Source organism: Oncorhynchus masou, chromosome 12 (genome assembly GCF_036934945.1).
Source record: "Oncorhynchus masou masou isolate Uvic2021 chromosome 12, UVic_Omas_1.1, whole genome shotgun sequence".
Lineage (NCBI taxonomy): Eukaryota > Metazoa > Chordata > Actinopteri > Salmoniformes > Salmonidae > Oncorhynchus > Oncorhynchus masou.
This window is the reverse complement of record NC_088223.1, coordinates 81,526,684-81,545,653: the sequence shown is the minus strand read 5'-3', so window position 1 is coordinate 81,545,653 and position 18,970 is coordinate 81,526,684. Positions and strand designations below refer to the sequence as shown.

Genomic DNA, 18,970 nt, shown 5'->3' with positions numbered 1-18,970 from the left:
TGAATGAGACCAGGATCATCTGAGACCAGTCACCCGGACAGCTGATGAAACTGAGTATTTCTGTCTGTAATAAAGCCCTTTTCTGGGGGAAAACTTCTGATTGGCTGGGCCTGGTTCCCAAGTGGGCGGGCCTGCATGTTGCATTTATATTTTTGTTCAGTGTATATATACATAAGAATGAATATACAATATAATATTTTTGTCATGCAGGTATCTTCACTACACCAGTGAGAGGAGTCTGCTACTTTAGATTCACTGCCTGTGGTATCATGGATGGGTGTACAATACAGTGCCTTGCGAAAGTATTCGGCACCCTTGAACTTTGCGACCTTTTGCCACATTTCAGGCTTCAAACATAAAGATATAAAACTGTATTTTTTGTGAAGAATCAACAACAAGTAGGACACAATCATGAAGTGGAACGACATTTATTGGATATTTCAAACTTTTTTAACAAATCAAAAACTGAAAAATTGGGCGTGCAAAATTATTCAGCCCCTTTACTTTCAGTGCAGCAAACTCTCTCCAGAAGTTCAGTGAGGATCTCTGAATGATCCAATGTTGACCTAAATGACTAATGATGATAAATACAATTCACTGTGTGTAATCAAGTCTCCGTATAAATGCACCTGCACTGTGATAGTCTCAGAGGTCCGTTAATCTAACCCTGGAATGTAAAGAAATTCCAAAGATCGGGAAATCCGCATTTGTCCTGCCACTTTTAAAAGGGGGAGCTCCAACTATTTTAAATAATTATAGGCCAATCTCAAAGCTGTCACCCCTGGTGAAAATACTTGAAACCCTTGTGAGTGAACAGCTAAAATAGTTTTTATATACTAACTCTACTTTATCAATGTACCAATCGGGTTTCAGGAAGAAGCATAGCACAATTACAGCAGCCATGAAGGTTTTAAATTATATCACTGAAGCCATTGATAAAAAACAGCACTGACTCTCACTTTTTATTGATCTCTCTAAAGCTTTTGATACAGTTGTTCATGCTATACTGAGGCAGAGATTGTCAAGTGTAAGTCTTTCGGAGCCAAGATAGGTCACGTTCTGACCTTTATTTCCTTTGTTTTGTCGTTATTTAGTATGGTCAGGGCGTGAGTTGGGGTGGGCAGTCTATGTTTGTTTTTCTATGATTTTGGGATTTCTATGTTTCTGCCGAGTATGGTTCTCAATCAGAGGCAGGTGTCGTTAGTTGTCTCTGATTGAGAATCATACTTAGGTAGCCTGGGTTTCACTGTTTTTTTGTGGGTGTTTGTTTCCGTGTCTGTGTTTGTCGCCACACGGTACTGTTTCGGTTTGTTCACGGTTATTGTTTTTGTATTCATAGTGTTCAGTTTATGTTTTTAAATAAACAACCATGGACACTTACCACGCCGCATCTTGGTCCGATCCTTGCTGCACCTCTTCAGAGGAAGAAATCAGCCGTTACACCAGGCCGCTCTTGAAAAATATATTTCAATTCTCAATGAGCCCTTCCTGGTTAAATAAAATAAAATAAATATGTCTGTCATCACTGAGTGCTTACAGCAGTATAAAGTCATCTACTAATATGAAACGAGCAATAATGACCAAGTTGACTGGTGCATCATTAACAAGTCACAGAATCTCCTAATCTCCTACAGAATCTCCTACTAGATAGACCAACTAGCAGTGGTTCTGTTGTGTTTTTGGTACTTTGTAACTGTGGTCATTCCTGCAGAAAACCACATTGATATCAAAGGAATTTATTATTGCCAACTGAAAACAGATATCCCTATGAACAAAGAGCTCAATCTTGGTTTCATCAGACCAGAGAATCTTGTTTCTCATGGTCTGAGAGTTCTTTAGGTGCCTTTTGGCAAACTCCAAGCGAGCTGTCATGTGCCTTTTACTGAGGAATGGCATCCGTCTGGCCACTCTGGAATCCTTCTGGAAGGTTCTCCCATCTCCACAGAAGAACTCAGGAGCTCTGTCAGATTCTTGGTTTTCTCCCTGAACAAGGCCCTTCTCCCCCAATTGCTCAGCTTGGCCAGGCAGACAGTTCTTGGAAAAGTCTTGGTGGTTCTAAACTTGTTCCATTTAATTTGTATTTATTTAACCTGTATTTAACTAGGCAAGTCAGTTAAGAATAAATTCTTATTTACAATGAGGACCTACCGGGGAAAGGGGGGTTAACTGCCTTGTTCCATGGCAGAACAACAGATTTTTACCTGGTCAGCTTGGGGATTCAATCCAGCAATCTTTCGGTTACTGGCTCAATGTGCTAACCACTAAGCTACCTGCCACCCCAAGAATGCTGGAGGCCACTGTGTGGTCTATGCCTCGACACAATCCTGTCTCAGAGTTCTACGGACATTTCCTTCGACCTCATGGCTTGGTTTTTGCTCTGACTGTGGGACCTTATATGGACAGGTGTGTGCTTTTCCAAATCTTGTCCATTCAATTTAATTTACCACAGGTGGACTACATTCAAGTTGTAGAAACATCTCAAGAATGATCAATGGAAACAGGATGCACCTGAGCTCCATTTCGAGTCTCATAGCAAAGGGTCTGAATACTTATGTAAATAAGGTATTTCAGTTTTTTATGTTTAATAAATGTGCAACATTTACTAAAAACCTGTTTTTGCTTTGTTATTATGGGGTACTGTGTGTAGATTGATGAGTAAAAAAAACTAATTTAATTAATTTTAGAATAAGGCTGTAACATAACAAAATGTGGAAAAAGTCAAGGGGTCTGAATACTTTCCGAATGCACTGTATAAGTGAGATAAATACAACAATGCCTGCTTAGACCATTTGGACCCTGTTAGTCACTCCTTAGACACACCTCCACAACATCCCCACCATCCACCTCCCTCTCTCTATCATGGACCTCTCTTCCCCTGATCTCTCTTCATTTTGCTGAGTAGGGTGAATTCTAACCAGGATGCAATTAGGGGGGGGTGGGGGGGGCTGAGGAGAAGGGGGAGGAGGAGGTGGGGCCCTCCATCTTGTTTCTGTGTTAGTTCCACTTCCCACCGCGGCCCAACCCCAATCCCCCTGTCACACCCTGGCCTTAGTGTGACATGGGTGGATTATGTGTTGACATGGGTGAATTATGTGTTGGTTTTGTCTAGTTTTTTTTTTTGTAGGGTATAGGATTGTGGTTAGTGGAGTTGTCTAGAAAAGTCTATGGTTGCCTAGAGTGGTTCTCAATCAGAGGCAGGTGTTTATCATTGTCTCTGATTGGGAACCATATTTAAGCAGCCATATTCTTTAGGTATTTCGTGGGTGATTGTTCCTGTTTCTGTGTTTGTTTGCACCAGATAGGGCTGTTTCGGTTTTTCACGTTTATTGTTTTTGTATATTGTTCGTGTTTTCATCTTTATTAATAACAAATAACCACGCTGCATTTTGGTCCTCCTCTCTTTCAACAGAAGAAAACCGTAACACCCCCATCCTCTTATCTTACCGTTGAAGAAGACAAACGCACATTTTTTTCTTATGAAAAATTGAGTGGTGTTTCAAAGCTGTGGGCTAATTTGTACAAATGTATGCATAAATGTGTGGTGCACTCTCTTTACGTCTTATTTTGGAGGACCGTAGGAGGGGAGGGCAGGCTGGAGAGACCACTATATCAGAGCCATACACAGCTAGATGCTGTATCACAGTGTGCTACTTATGCTTTTATCTCTTATGCACAGATTTGGATCGGTAGCAGCATGTGGCAGTGGTCCATTGTCTACCCTTTGGAGTTCATTTTCACTTTCACAAGTACGTGACAAGTAACTGCCATCTTATCCTTCAGTGACACCAACAGGATAGTTAGGTAGTGATTCAAACATCTCATCAACAGTGTTTGTGTGGTCATTGTCAGTCAACCACAGTATGAAGGGAGAAAGGATAGTATCTCCTAAATCATTTCTATCCACCACATTAGCATGTATGCCTTTCCTGCAGTCAAATGACCTAGTGGCCTCATGGGTGGAATGCTATTCATATTTTTCATAATTTCATAATTAATAACCTTTTTTTTCACGCAGAAAATGTGTTGTTTCTATTTCACACGGTTTTCTTATATTTCCGTCTTTTGTGATGTGTATAAAGAGTATTATTGTGAATCAAAACAAAACATGTAATGCATTTCAACTCTATATCTGACATGGTACAGGTGTCTTCTCTTTTTAAGCCCATAACCATGTGTGTGAGGTGTTTACTTTTGTTTTAAAGTAGATGTTTAAGACTATGAAGAAACACTCTGTGGGACTCTGATTTAGTCCAGTTTAGCAAAAGGTTAAACAATGTCAGACATTTCATATACCAGTGAAACCTTGCAGCCAAGCAGTGGCGGGAACATCTCTTGATCTCTTGAATGTCTTACTAGATGCCCACCTGTACAGCATCACTTCTCAAGGGACCAAAGAATGATACTGTATTGCAGTGAATTCGGTATTAGCCCAACCAAACCCAATTCCCTGAGGGTTTTTTCTGTTTGTTTTGAATTGATCGTCCAAAACCTTATATGGTGGTGAATGTTTTAATTTCTTTCTGTTTTGTTTGTTGCTGTGCATTTTCGTTTTGATTGTGTGAAAAATCCACAAAAATCCACAATGGGTCTAGGACTTACTATGAGATTGATCGTGCTCCATTCGTACTTACCCTGTACTATGAGAATGGCCGGGCTTCATTAGGACTTACCCTGTACTATGAGAATCGCAGGGCTTCATTAGGACTTACCCTGTACTATGAGAATGGCCGGGCTTCATTAGGACTTACCAAGTACTATGAGAATGGCCGGGCTTCATTAGGACTTACCCTGTACTATGAGAATGGCCGGGCTTCATTAGGACTTACCCTGTACTATGAGAATGGCCGGGCTTCATTAGGACTTACCCTGTACTATGAGAATGGCCGGGCTTCATTAGGACTTACCCTGATGAGAATGGCCGGGCTTCATTAGGACTTACCCTGTACTATGAGAATGGCCGGGCTTCATTAGGACTTACCCTGTACTATGAGAATGAGAATGAGAATGGCCGGGCTTCATTAGGACTTACCCTGTACTATGAGAATGGCCGGGCTTCTTACTCTGTATTGGCCGGGCTTCAGGACTTACCCTGTACTATGAGAATGGCCGGGCTTCATTAGGACTTACCTTACTCTGTACTATGAGAATGGCCGGGCTTCACTATGAGAATGGCCGGGCTTCACCCTGTACTATGAGAATGGCCGGGCTTCATTAGGACTTACCCTGTACTATGAGAATGGCCGGGCTTCATTAGGACTTACTTACCTGTACTATGAGAATGGCCGGGCTTCATTAGGACTTACCCTGTACTATGAGAATGGCCGGGCTTCATTAGGACTTACCCTGTACTATGAGGGCCGGGCTTCATTAGGACTTACCCTGTACTATGAGAATGGCCGGGCTTCATTAGGACTTACCCTGTACTATGAGAATGGCCGGGCTTCATTAGGACTTACTTATGAGAATGGCCGGGCTTCATTAGGACTTACCCTGTACTATGAGAATGGCCGGGCTTCATTAGGACTTACCCTGTACTATGAGAATGGCCGGGCTTCATTAGGACTTACTATGAGAATGGCCGGGCTTCATTAGACTTACTACTATGAGAATGGCCGGGCTTCATTAGGACTTACCCTGTACTATGAGAATGGCCGGGCTTCATTAGGACTTACCCTGTACTATGAGAATGGCCGGGCTTCATTAGGACTTACCCTGTACTATGAGAATGGCGTGCTTCATTAGGACTTACCCTGTACTATGAGAATGGCCGGGCTTCATTAGGACTTACCCTGTACTATGAGAATGGCCGGGCTTCATTAGGACTTACCCTGTACTATGAGAATGGCCGGGCTTCATTAGGACTTACCCTGTACTATGAGAATGGCCGGGCTTCATTAGGACTTACCCTGTACTATGAGAATGGCCGGGCTTCATTAGGACTTACCAAGTACTATGAGAATGGCCGGGCTTCATTAGGACTTACCCTGTACTATGAGAATGGCCGGGCTTCATTAGGACTTACCCTGTACTATGAGGTTGATCGTGCTCCATTGGTACTTCCCCCCATTCTTCACCTTGCAGCTGTACTCGCCCGAGTCACCCAGGCTAAGGTCACTGATCAGCAGGGAGGCGTCCCCCTTGAGGTAGTCCCCGGCTAAGGACAGCCGGCCCGCCTCCGCCTCGTTGGGGTCGTACACCCGGCCCGCGAAGTAGGTGATCACCTAGCGCGGGGGGGAGGTGGCAAGGAGGGAGGGAATGAGGTACAGAGAGATAAGAGTTAGGGTTAGAGGTTCTGGCTGTGCATAGCAGGACTTGTGTAGGAAAGTGGAAATGGTGGTTCTGTACCCATGGTTATCTGGAGAAGGGTTGTGGATATGTGTAGGTGACACGCACATTGATACAGTACATGCACATATGCATCACTTAGGGGGAATGAACGAAGTATGCTATTGACCATTGCCAATCATTGTAAACACAGATATCATATCATTGTGATTATGTGGTGATCATACTACATGCTGTGCTACAATGCCTTCAGAAAGTATTCACACCCCTTTACTTATTACACATTTTGTTGTGTTACAGCCTGAATTAAAAATGGATAAAATAACATTCTGATCCATCTACATATAATGAGAAGGTGAAAACGTGCTTTTAGAAACCTTTGCACATATATTGAAAATTAAATACAGAAATATCTAATTTACCCCTGAGTCAAAACATGTTAAAATCACCTTTGGCAGTGATTAAAGCTGTGAGTCTTTCTGGATACGAGGTGAGCTTTGCACACCTGGATTGTACAATATTTGCACATTATTCTTTTAAAAATTCTTCACCTCAGTAAGGTGAAATTGTCTACCAGTGTCTGATGGAAAGCCGACTGAACCAGGTTTTCCTCTAGGATTTTCCCTGTGCTTGGCTCTTATCCATTTAGTTTTATCCAAAAAACTCCCTAGTTCTTGCCAATGACAAACGTACCAATAACATGATGCAGCCAACACCATGCTTGAAAATATGAAGAGTGATACTCAGTGATGTGTTGTGTTGGATTTGCCCCAAACATAAGGCTTTGTATTCAGGACATAAAGTTCCTTTCTTTGCCACAATTTCTGCAGTTTTACTTCAGTGCCTCATTGCAATCAGGATGCATGTTTTGGAATATTTATATTCTGTACAGGCTTCCTTTGTCACGTCCTGACCTTAGTTCCTATTTTATGTCTCTGTTTTAGTTTGGTCAGGGCATGAGTTGGGGTGGGCATTCTATTATGGGAAATTGTGTGAAGGACTGTGACACAACATTTCAATTGAATCAATTTAAAAATCAAGCTGTAACACAACAAAATGTGGAAAAAGTAAAGGGGTATGAATACTTTCTGAAGACACTGTATATAAACAAACTGTCTACCACTACATTATCTCAGACCCAAAGACAAATTTATTTAATTTCACCTTTATTTTACTAGGCAACTCAGTTAAGAACAAATTCTTATTTTCAATGATGGCCTCAGAACAGTGGGTTAACTGCCTGTCCAGGGGCAGAACGACAGATTTGTACCTCGTCAGCTCGAGGATTTGAACATCAACCTTTTGGTTACTAGTCCAACGCTCTAACCACTAGGCTACCCTGCCACCCCAAAACAAGACATTACTTCATCACTTGACCATGTAGGGAAATTAATAAATTAACAAATGCAGGGAAGAATGCAGATTTTTCTCAGCCCACAGCACTTAAAGTTTATAACCCCCATTGCAGGTATTAAACATCACCATGGATATCCAAGCAGAGCCTGTATAGTGGGTGAATGCGATTTTATTTTCTGCGGATAAATAGCAGGCCTTGTAAACTATCCTTCACCGAAGGCAAACTGTAGCAGCACTTTCAATAACCTGCAGGGAGAGTGGAGGGAAAATGGAGGGGGCCATATTGGTCTAACAAGCTTGACGGTACCTCAGATATTAGCTTGACCAGTGGCCAAATGGAATGAAAACTCTGCTCACTTGCAGGAGTGCAACTGGGTTGAGTGAAACCAGAATGACTCTAAAAACAAGAAAGTTTGCTGAAAGATCTTCAAAGTAGAGAGAAGGGGATGAGCGATTGATTCAGTCCTTTGGGGGTAATCCTAGTCATTGAGAAGAGTGGGTCCCTATATAGACCCATATAGGCATCAATGAACTGGAGACAGTGGCGTACTGTTTGTTATGTCATGATGGGGGAGAAGCTGTGTCTGTGTCCTGTACAAAGAAACAATATAAATGCAGTATATAGCCTTGTAATTGTTATGTAATTTTATTGTTACTTTTTATTATTATTTATACTTTTGTTTATTTAGCAAATAATTTCTTAACTCTATTTCTGAAACTGCATTGTTGGTTAGTGGCTTGTAAGTAAGAATTTCACCGTAAGGTGTATTCGGCACGTGTGACAAATACAATTTGATTTATAATTTCTTTCTGGTTCTACAATCTCAATAGTCTGAAATTGCTTCCTGTTGGCTCCTCTCCTTCTGATCTGAAAACACAGGCAAGGTGACAGAAATATAGACGCCTATACCAGGAATGTGCTTTCACCTGTCTAGTTATGGAGGAAATGTGACAAGGGGAGGAAGCCCCTTTAGGCTGTTGAGATGCACCCAAAGTCAATAACCAAAGGGAGTCACTCACCACTCTCTGCTTGGAGCTGGGCTTGAGTAGGAGCCACTCGATGTCCAGTGTGGGGGCGTCACCTGCCCAGAACTGGTGGTGACAGGGCAGTGTCGCATTGTCACCGACAACCCTCTTCATCTCCGTCTGGGCGCATGCCGTCAACACACCCAGCAGAACTGTGGGGGCAGAGAGGAAAAGGAACTTAGAGACACTTTACGTGCAAACACACGCAGACACACACACAGACACACACACAGACACACGCCAGAAGTGGGCTTAAAAGCCTGTATTTAATTATTTATTATGTTCCTTGTATTTGAGTATATTCAAATAAAGTGTCAGAAATAAACTACTTCTGTTGGAAGTATTTTCAAATAATTTCCTATAAATAGCTCACTATTTGAAAATATTTGTAATTATTTCCAAATACTCCTGGGACCAGGGTTAAAATCCGTGGCAGTATTTATTTTGTATTTGAAATACTATGTGTATTTCCAAAAAACATTATAACAACTACTTGTATTTTCAAATAAAATATATCTGAATACTTAAAGTAATTGAAATAATTGAAATAATATTTGAACCCAGGTCTGACACACACACACACACACACACACACACACACACACACACACACACACACACACACACACACACACACACACACACACACACACACACACACACAGTAATTGAAGGTATTGGGGGTAATAGTGAGCCTTATACACACAGCATGTGGAGAGAAGATTAGCTTTGTGGTGCTTTGATACAGTGCAAGTAACTAGGTATTGAACCCGCATACTTCAACAATAACATTATCGCACTGAAATAAAGTACAGAAATTAGCTGCAGTGCTGCTCACACTTGTCTTCAAGTCTCAGACGGGTTATTCCTCAAACAAGGATACTCTCAAACATGGTTACTCCACACTCAATCATAGATGGGCCAACCACCTGAAAGAAAAGCATATTCCATAAAAGGTGATCAATGTTATTTTCAATGCCCTCTGCTTTATAAAATCTACCTCAACCCCACAGCACGTCTCCATACAGCTGAAGTGTAAATGTCTCCATTGAAATACATTGTAAACCTTTTGCAACCTGTCTACAAGGCAGTCATTCCAATGAGAGACAAATGGCCAATGCAACACACCGGGGGCCTTGGTCTGGATTAACTGCACAATGCCAGGCGGTGGAAAGGGGCATGGATAGGATGGCATTAGACTGGTATCAGGGGGGATTTACACTGAGATCAGTCTCATCCAAATGGATGGCAAAAAAAAGAGAACGAGGAAAGAAAAACAAATGTCCCTGACCGTCCGAGTTTCTGTTGAGTTTCTGTCTGTGCCTCAAATGGCACCCTATTCCCTATATAGTGTCATAGGGCTCTAGTCAAAAGTAGTGCACTATGTAGGGGAGAGAGTTAAATTTGGGATTCAACCTCTATCCCAATTTATTGCAGACTCAGTTCATCTCAAAGAGATACGCGAGACCAATCAAATGTGTCCGTCAACAGACAATAATATTGTCGGCTATATATTTAAGCAAAGCCGAGTGCCTGGATACAGCCCTTAGCCGTGGTGTATTGGCCATATACCACAAACACCAGAGGTGCCTTATTGCTATTATAAATTGGTGACCAACGTAATTAGAGCAGTAAAAATACATGTTTTGTCATATCTGTGGTATACGGTCTAATATTTGGGGCGGCAGTGTAGCCTAGTGGTTAGAGCATTGGACTAGTAACCGAAAGGTTGCAAGTTCAAATCCCCGAGCTGACAAGGTTGTTCTGTCGTTCTGCCCCTGAACAGGCAGTTAACCCACTGTTCCTAGGCCATCATTGAAAATAAGAATTTGTTCTTAACTGACTTGCCTAGTTAAAAATACATATATCAGCCAATCAGCATTCAGGGCTCAAACCACCAGTTTATTTTACATTACATAATATATATCTCTGTGGAACAGTAGGCAACATATTTGAGATGCTTAAGTCTTTAGAGAAGACATGTTTTCATTAGGTAATGATTAAGAACTTGTGAGAATGTTCTAAATCTTTATGAACATGAACGTTCCAAAACGTTTTCTGTCTTATCCTTTGGAATTGAATAAAAAACATTATTCAGTGTCAAGTCAGATATTATATATCAACCATTTACAGTGCCAGGTGAAGAGTTTTTTTGGACAAAAGTCCATTAATTTCATGCTTGTGTAATTATAACTGCAGTCATATTAAATAAGATGCTATCGACAAGCAGGCTTAATTGTCTAGCACAGCTCAAGCGTTTGCTTTATTGATACACATTGTGAATTCATATTTGCTGATTCTTGTCCATAAATCCAGCCAGTCTCAGTATGCATACTTATAAATACTCCCACCACTTCTGAATCAAGACAACCTCTTTGCTTCTCTTCTCTCTTTCTGCCTGGGCCACTTTACATTGGTTACACTGGTATAGTCTCACACACACACATACATGGCACACACATCCTATTTCAAATTCCCCACTTCATCCACTGACCACCGCTGACACTGTAAATTATTTATACCCACCATGCACCTTGATTAGCGCCACAGCCCCGCCACAAGCTGTGTGTCGTGACCCCGAGAACACTAAAGAGATATCACCTCTGCATATCACCCATTCCCACATAGCCTCACATATTCACATTGCTGACAAGTCAGGAGCCCTCGACGACACTAGCATAAAAGCTAATTAGAGAGTGCTAACCGATTAGCTCACCCCATCTTACCCCTATTCATGATACATGATAGCGGTAATTAAGATATGGAATTAGAAGGAGTTGGAGTGAATACAACAGGCTAATTGCTAATGATTACTCAATATGGGCCTAATTAGATTACATTGAGTGGCAGTCAGAAGCTCAGGTGTGACAAGCAGGTGAGAAAGAGACCTCTTTGTGATGTAATAGCTTTGCTTACAAGCTACTGAAAGACATGCTAAGTCTAGGCTAGGCCTCTGTTCTCAAGAAAGATTTGAGTCTTTATTGCCTTTCGTGAACTAACACTCAGTTTACTACAAGCACTGACTTTGCTGATACTGTAGCTACTTGATTGAGGAAAAAGGTACTTACTATGACGGATACTCTATGTGGTTGTCCTACCTAGTTACCTTAAGATGAATGCACTAACTGTAAGTGGGTCGTTATGGATAAGAGCGTCTGCTAAATAATTTTTATTTTTTATTTTTATGTTGTAGCTAACTTAGTAACTGGCATGCTTTGAGAAAATGGCGGAAAGTTAATTTACAATACAATTAATTTCTCCAGCAAACCTGGCAACAGCCACTTTCTGAATGTAATAAAATGTCTTCCGCTAAAAGTATTGGGTCTCCACTCCCACTCGTTCCTGTTTTAACACTGTGTTTTGCGTAGTCATTCTTTGCACTTGCTAATGTCATGTTAGGGGAGGACCTGAGAGCTCAGTTAGGACTCAGGAAGTCTCTCTCTCTCTCTGTCTCTCTATATGCTTAATTGATTTGTGGAGAAGAGGCCAGTGTTGACTGTGGTTCATACATAGTACTAATGTTTGTGGGTTGTGGCAGAAGCAATGCAAACTGATGCCAGTTTTATGCAAACATAGACATGTGAGTTCATATTAGCCTAGTGGTTCGAGCGTTGGACTACTAACCGAAAGGTTGCAAGATTGAATCCCCAAGCTGACAAGGTAAAAATCTGTCGTTCTGCCCCTGAACAAGGCAGTTAACCCACTGTTCCTAGGCTGTAATTGAAAATAAGAATTTGTTCTTAACTGACTTGCCTAGTTAAATAAAGGTAAAATAAATATTGTTTTTGGGAGCTGTTCTGTGTCAACCACATCTCTTTCACAATGTCAATATATTCACTGTGGCTTAACTTTCATATGAGTGAAGAAATTGGTTGATGGCTATTGATAGAAAAACACATCTCTGGCTTTCATCACACTTATTTCAAATTCTGAAATAAGTGAATAACTGTTATTCTGAAATAACTGTCACGAGCAGATTCTTTAATGATTAAAGGAAATACACAATTACCATAAAACGTTCTCTGAATTTTTCCTGGCATGTGTGCCATCCAGATACATGGTCACTCTATCATTGGGTGAAAGTGGCATAACAGAGCAGGTTAAGCCGGTTATGTTATAGAAGACATCCAGGCCAAAAAGAGAAAAATAGATGAGAGCGAGGAGAGGATCCAAGAGGATATATTATCTTACCAGAGGCTTACCAGCAGCAGCACAGTATACAGATGCAGACAGTGTAAAGGATAAAATGACCACGGGGCTATGGATAAAAGCCGACGCTTTCAATTGTTTTCCCTTCTTTTTCAGTCAGTTCTCATTTGGACTGTGATCAACCGTATGGCCTATGCTGTTCTGGCTTGAACTGTTAGTATTGTTGGACAGTCTGGGTGAAAACAGTACAAAACAATTATACAAAATAGGAGTATGTGTGTGTGTGTGTATATACACTAAAATAACACATGCTAGATCTGAATGAATGAAATATTCTTATTAAATACTTTTTTCTTTACATAGTTGAATGTGCTGACAACAAAATCACACAAAAATGATCAATGGAAATCAAATTTATCAACCCATGGATGTCTGGATTTGGAGTCACACTCAAAATTAAAGTGGAAAACCACACTACAGGCTGATCCAACTTTGATGTAATGTCCTTAAAACAAGTCAAAATGAGGCTCAGTAGAGTGTGTGGCCTCCACGTGCCTGTATGACCTCCCTACAACGCCTGGGCATGCTCCTGATGAGGTGGCGGATTGTCTCCTGAGGGATCTCCTCCCAGACCTTGACTAAAGGATTCGCCATCTCCTGGACAGTCGGTGGTGCAACGTGACGTTGGTGGATGGAGCAAGACATGATGTCCCAAATGTGCTCAATTGGATTCAGGTCTGGGGAACGGGCGGGCCAGTCCATAGCATCAATGCCTTCCTCTTGCAGGAACTGCTGACACAGTCCAGCCACATGATGTCTAGCATTGTCTTGCATTAGGAGGAACCCAGGGCCAACTGCACCAGCATATGGTCTCACAAGGGGTCTGAGGATCTCATCTCGGTACCTAATGGCAGTCAGGCTACCTTTGGCGAGCACATGGAGGGCTGTGCGGCCCCCCAAAGAAATGCCACCCCACACCATGACTGACCCACCGCCAAACCGGTCATGCTGGAGGATGTTGCAGGCAGCAGAACGTTCTCCACGGCGTCTCCATACTGTCACGTCTGTCAAATGTGCTCAGTGTGAACCTGCTTTCATCTGTGAAGAGCACAGGGAGCCAGTGGCGAATTTGCCAATCTTGGTGTTCTCTGGCAAATGAAAAACGTCCTGCACGGTGTTGGGCTGTAAGCACAACATCCACCTGTGGACGTCGGGCCCTCAAACCCCCCTCATGGAGTCTGTTTGTGACCGTTTGAGCAGACACATGCACATTTGTGGCATGCTGGAGGTCAATTTGCAGGGCTCTGGCAGTGCTCCTCCTGCTCCTCCTTGCACAAAGGTGGAGGTAGCGGTCCTGCTGCTGGGTTGTTGCCCTCCTACGGCCTCCTCCACGTCTCCTGATGTACTGGCCTGTCTCCTGGTAGCGCCTCCATGCTCTGGACACTACGCTGACAGACACAGCAAACCGTCTTGCCACAGCTCGCATTGATGTGTCATCCTGGATGAGAATCTTGTGTGGGTTGTAGACTCCGTCTCATGCTGCCACTAGAGTGAAAGCACCGCCAGCATATAAAAGTGACCAAAACATCAGCCAGGAAGCATAGGAACTGAGAAGTGGTCTCTGGTCACCACCTGCAGAACCACTCCTTTATTGGGGGTGTCTTGCTAATTGCCTATAATTTCCACCTGTTGTCTATTCCATTTGCACAACAGCATGTGAAATGTATTGTCAATCAGTGTTGCTTCCTAAGTGGACAGTTTGATTTCACAGAAGTGTGATTGACTTGGAGTTACATTGTGTTGTTTAGAGAGAGAGAGAGAGAGAGAGAGAGGGAGAGAGAGAAGGGACCTGGGTCCTCTGAAGATGCCCTAGGGGGAGTCGTGCTCCAGTAAATTCCCTCCTCTCCAGTCTTATTATAGGAGAGCATGGGAGCTGGTGGGACACATTGGGCACCATACCTTTCAAACTGTCCAAAGTCACGCTGCTTGTCTGACTAGCCTGCCTAGCTTGGATGCTCCCGAGTCAGCACATCACCCGTGCTCTCTGGCTCTGTCACAGAGGAATGCTCAGATCTGAGTAAAAAAACACTGCAACTTCAAATAGACAACTAAAAGAGAAGAGGGCTAACTTCAGCCTGTGAGCTCACTTTGAATTATTTCTGTTCATCCTATCGTTTGGAGTGAAGTATCCCAGAATGCATCAGTGGGCCCAAAGCATGAGGGTTGAGTGTCGTCTGACTGCTGACTAACCGACTGTGTTAGCCGCACGTTGATATTTCTCCCATCCTTAAATTCAACACAGTTGACGCAGCTCCATGTGTATACTTACCACAGGAGGTTGGTGGTACCTTAATTGGGGAGGATGGGCTTGTGGTAATGAGCGGAATAAGTGGAACGGTATCAAATCCATCATTCCATTCACTCCATTCTGGGCCATTATTATGAGTCATCCTCCCCTCAACAGCCTCCTGTGATACTTATAGTACTGATCTCAGGAAATGGCATAGGATGCGACTGACAAGAAGAAGAGTGTGTCACTTTGTGTTAGTAGTAAGTCTGCAAGTAAATGCAATGGCATGTGCCATATCTGCATAGTGAAACACACAGCCTGTGAGAGCGGCTATATCAATCACACACACACACACACCCCATGTGTAAGGCAGTTCACAGAGCTTCTAGGCTTTGAAATACATCACTCATTACCCTTTAGGGGTTTGGTGTTACATACAGCATGAGTGACTAGCGCCTATCGTCACGGTTCAGGGCCAGCCAATGTTGACAGCCTTGGCAAATTGAAAACAATGCTACCTGATGGTGTGACACCTTATATCTTCCCCCCGCTTGACAGACTAGTCTGCCGATAAAAAAAGATCGAGTGTCGGTGTTGCATTAAGCCAAGTTCCCTTCAACAGGGCAATATATAATTCTTTAGCCACGAGCCAGAGTTCATGCCATTTGGACTTAGCAGAGTTTCAGTCTGTGTGGTGACGGACGTAATACTCACGTCCACCACTAGGCGTGCTGTGCCTACTGTATAACTTCATGCCTGTTATAACACTTTTTAGGGGGAAGTTAGGAGAGTAACGAATAAGAAATGAATGACTTTAAACATTGAAAGATGAGCACATAATGTGGCAAAGCACTTTAGCGTGTCACATAAAATTACTGCACGTCAAGCATAATGACCTTTTCCCTGCTGTGCCACCAGCTCTAAGTGAATAGGCCTGAAGGCGAGATGGATTGGCGGGAAGGGGGGAAGTAGCATCTGGATGACTCCCAATTTGTGCTCAACATCCACAAACACCTCACAACATCACACACATATGTTTTGTAAAAATTCACATCAATGCAATTAGACGTGAAACGAACTGACCAAATTAAGTGATATACAAAACCCAACATCCGACTTCCTACCTTTTTCCTTCTCCAAATCACACCCGTGGTTGCTCCTTCCGTAACCTCATTCATCTGCGAGGGGGTAAATAATTGTACGTTCTCCTGCAATTACTTGGCTGTCTCAATCCTGTATGCACTGCATCTGGCCTGCCGGAGAAAGGTTAGGAGTATTTCCTCCTCAGTGACTTCAGACAGCACTTTGAAGGTGGGGGACGCTTTCCCATAATCCTTTGCTTCTACTACTGACAAGACCAGTTTCACTTTATACATCCCTTCCGTACCCCCAAAAAAGTGGTATTAGATGCCACCTTTTGGTTTGGAAAAAAGGGGAATAGTACAGTACCCTCTCATGTGGCCAAAAGGGGGGGGGGGGGGGGTAGATCAGCATTCCTACTCTTAGACGCTTTGTGAAAACATTGAAGTACACCCACATTCCACACACGACACACACTGAATCGAGGGAAAGATTGAGAGAAGAAAACCAGTCGAAATGAAGCCACCTGACAAGTGGCAACCTTGAAATCCATCTTCAAAGGTAACTGAGATGGGTTCCGTGATATGATGTAGTGAAGCTAAGCCTCCCACTGGTCTCCCACAAAAGCAAGAAATCTGCGTAACCAATTAGATTATGGTAATCAGAGCCCTCATAAACATCACCGGCAGGACGTTCCGACAACTCTTGATTACAGAGTCCTCGTCCCAAATTCCACACTATTCCCTATATAGTGCACTACTTTTGACCAGGCCCTATAGGGAAGGCCCATAGGGCTCTGGTCAAAGTAGTGCACTATTGTAGGGAATAGGGTGCTATTTGGGATGCACTTGAATCTTATCCAACTTCTGCATCTGTGGGGATTCTACCTGAATAGGGGGGACTTAAACCAAAGTCTTGGACTGTGTCCAAATTTGAACTCCTTCCTTATTAAAGTTAACTACTTGTCTGAGCGTTGTCCTCAGTTAACACTTGAGGGTGGAACTCATTGAGATGCAGGCCTTACAGTGAATGCTGAAACTCGGATAAATTGGTTCATTCGCTTCCAAAGAAAGATTCCACTGTGTTAATATCTTCCCTAAACAGAGGCAGGGGGAGTCGGTGGACTTGAAAATACTTCAGGTAGTCTTAGACACAGCTGTGTGTGCAATAGGATAGAGACACTATCTTGGCTATTGATTCGCCTTCCGTTCATAATTGTAAACAACTTCAAAGACTTTTTCCTTCACTTTTACTGGTTTCACAGCATTGTGAATTGTGGGTTGAATTGTGGGTTGAAACTCCACATGCCGGTCTATGTTGTGTAGAGACTAGTGTTAAAAGCCGTCACCAAACGTCAAGCTGCCTGCTCCACTGCAGATAAAGCCAGCGACAGTGACTACAGTACATATACCACACCATGAGCCTCAGTAACAATCAAGTCCAGATGAGTGAAGGAGAGGGAGAAGGTGAGAGAGAAAGGAGGGGGAAAACACATACACACACAGTCTTGTACAACTAACTTTGTGGGGACACAAAATTAATTCCCATTCAAAATCCTATTTTCCCTAACACCGAACCCTAAACCTAACCCTAACTACAAAACTACAAAATGTTTTTCCTTGTGGGGAGTAACAAAAAGTCCCCAGGTAGTTACTATTCTTGTGGGGAATTCTGGTCCTCACAAATATAGTTAAACATTTCCACACACACACACACACACACACACACACACACACACACACACACACACACACACACGGTAAGGACAAGATTGCTCCTATTCCCTCCATGTATGCCACCCAAAAAAGGAGGCCACAATTAACACTAGAAAAAACTATTGGTTCATTAATTACTCTGACATTTTTAAAGTCATGTTCCCACGTCCTTGACTTTTCCTAAATAAGTCTATATAAAACACTGTTATTGTGAGAATCTTAATATCATGAACAGAATGTGTTATAAGCAGTTTTAAGAGGACCCTCATTCACCAGTCATCACCTGCAGTCAGGTAAAGTCCCCCCTTATCTCAGCTTGCTGGTCACCATAGCATCTCCCACCTGTAGCACACGCTCCAGCAGGTATATCTCTCTAGTCACCCCCAAAACCAATTCTTTCTTTAGCCGCCTCTCCTTCCAGTTCTCTGCTGCCAGTGACTGGAACGAACAACAAAAATCTCTGAAACTGGAAACACTTATCTCCCTCACGAGCTTTAAGCACCAACTGTCAGAGCAGCTCACAGATTACTGCACCTGTACATAGCCCACCTATAATTTAGCCCAAACAACTACCTCTTTCCCTACTGTATTTAATTAATTTATTTATTTTGCTCTTTGCACCCCATTATTTTTATTTCTACATTGCACATTCTTCCATTGCAAATCGTATTTTGTATTTACAAATTGTATTTACTTTGCCACCATGGCCTTTTTTTGCCTTTACCTCCCTTATCTCACCTCATTTGCTCACATCGTATATAGACTTGTTTATACTGTATTATTGACTGTATGTTTGTTTTACTCCATGTGTAACTCTTGTGTCGTTGTATGTGTCGAACTGCTTTGCTTTATCTTGGCCAGGTCGCAATTGTAAATGAGAACCAGTTCTCAACTTGCCTACCTGGTTAAATAAAGGTGAAATAAATAAATAAAAAATAAATAAAAACCTGCAGTCATTCACCACGCAGCTGGCCCATCGAAACTACACCTAAACTATATTGAATCTAATTTCACACATATAATAATAGGGTTAGCCGAAAGACACTAGTCTGATGGGGTGACAATATTA

At 42.5% G+C, this 18,970-nt stretch overlaps 1 protein-coding gene across 1 annotated transcript in view; it reads right to left on the bottom strand.

Moving 5' to 3' along the window:
• LOC135550926 (CXADR-like membrane protein) overlaps nt 1-18,970 on the bottom strand; it is a 120,396-nt gene that overhangs the window by 24,301 nt on the left and 77,125 nt on the right. Inside the window, exons 2-3 of the mRNA XM_064982172.1 lie at nt 8,662-8,819; nt 6,023-6,221 (exon numbers count right to left, since the gene is read on the bottom strand). Of these exons, the coding sequence (XP_064838244.1) occupies nt 6,023-6,221; nt 8,662-8,819 (357 nt within the window). The remainder of the gene's footprint in view (nt 1-6,022; nt 6,222-8,661; nt 8,820-18,970) is intronic.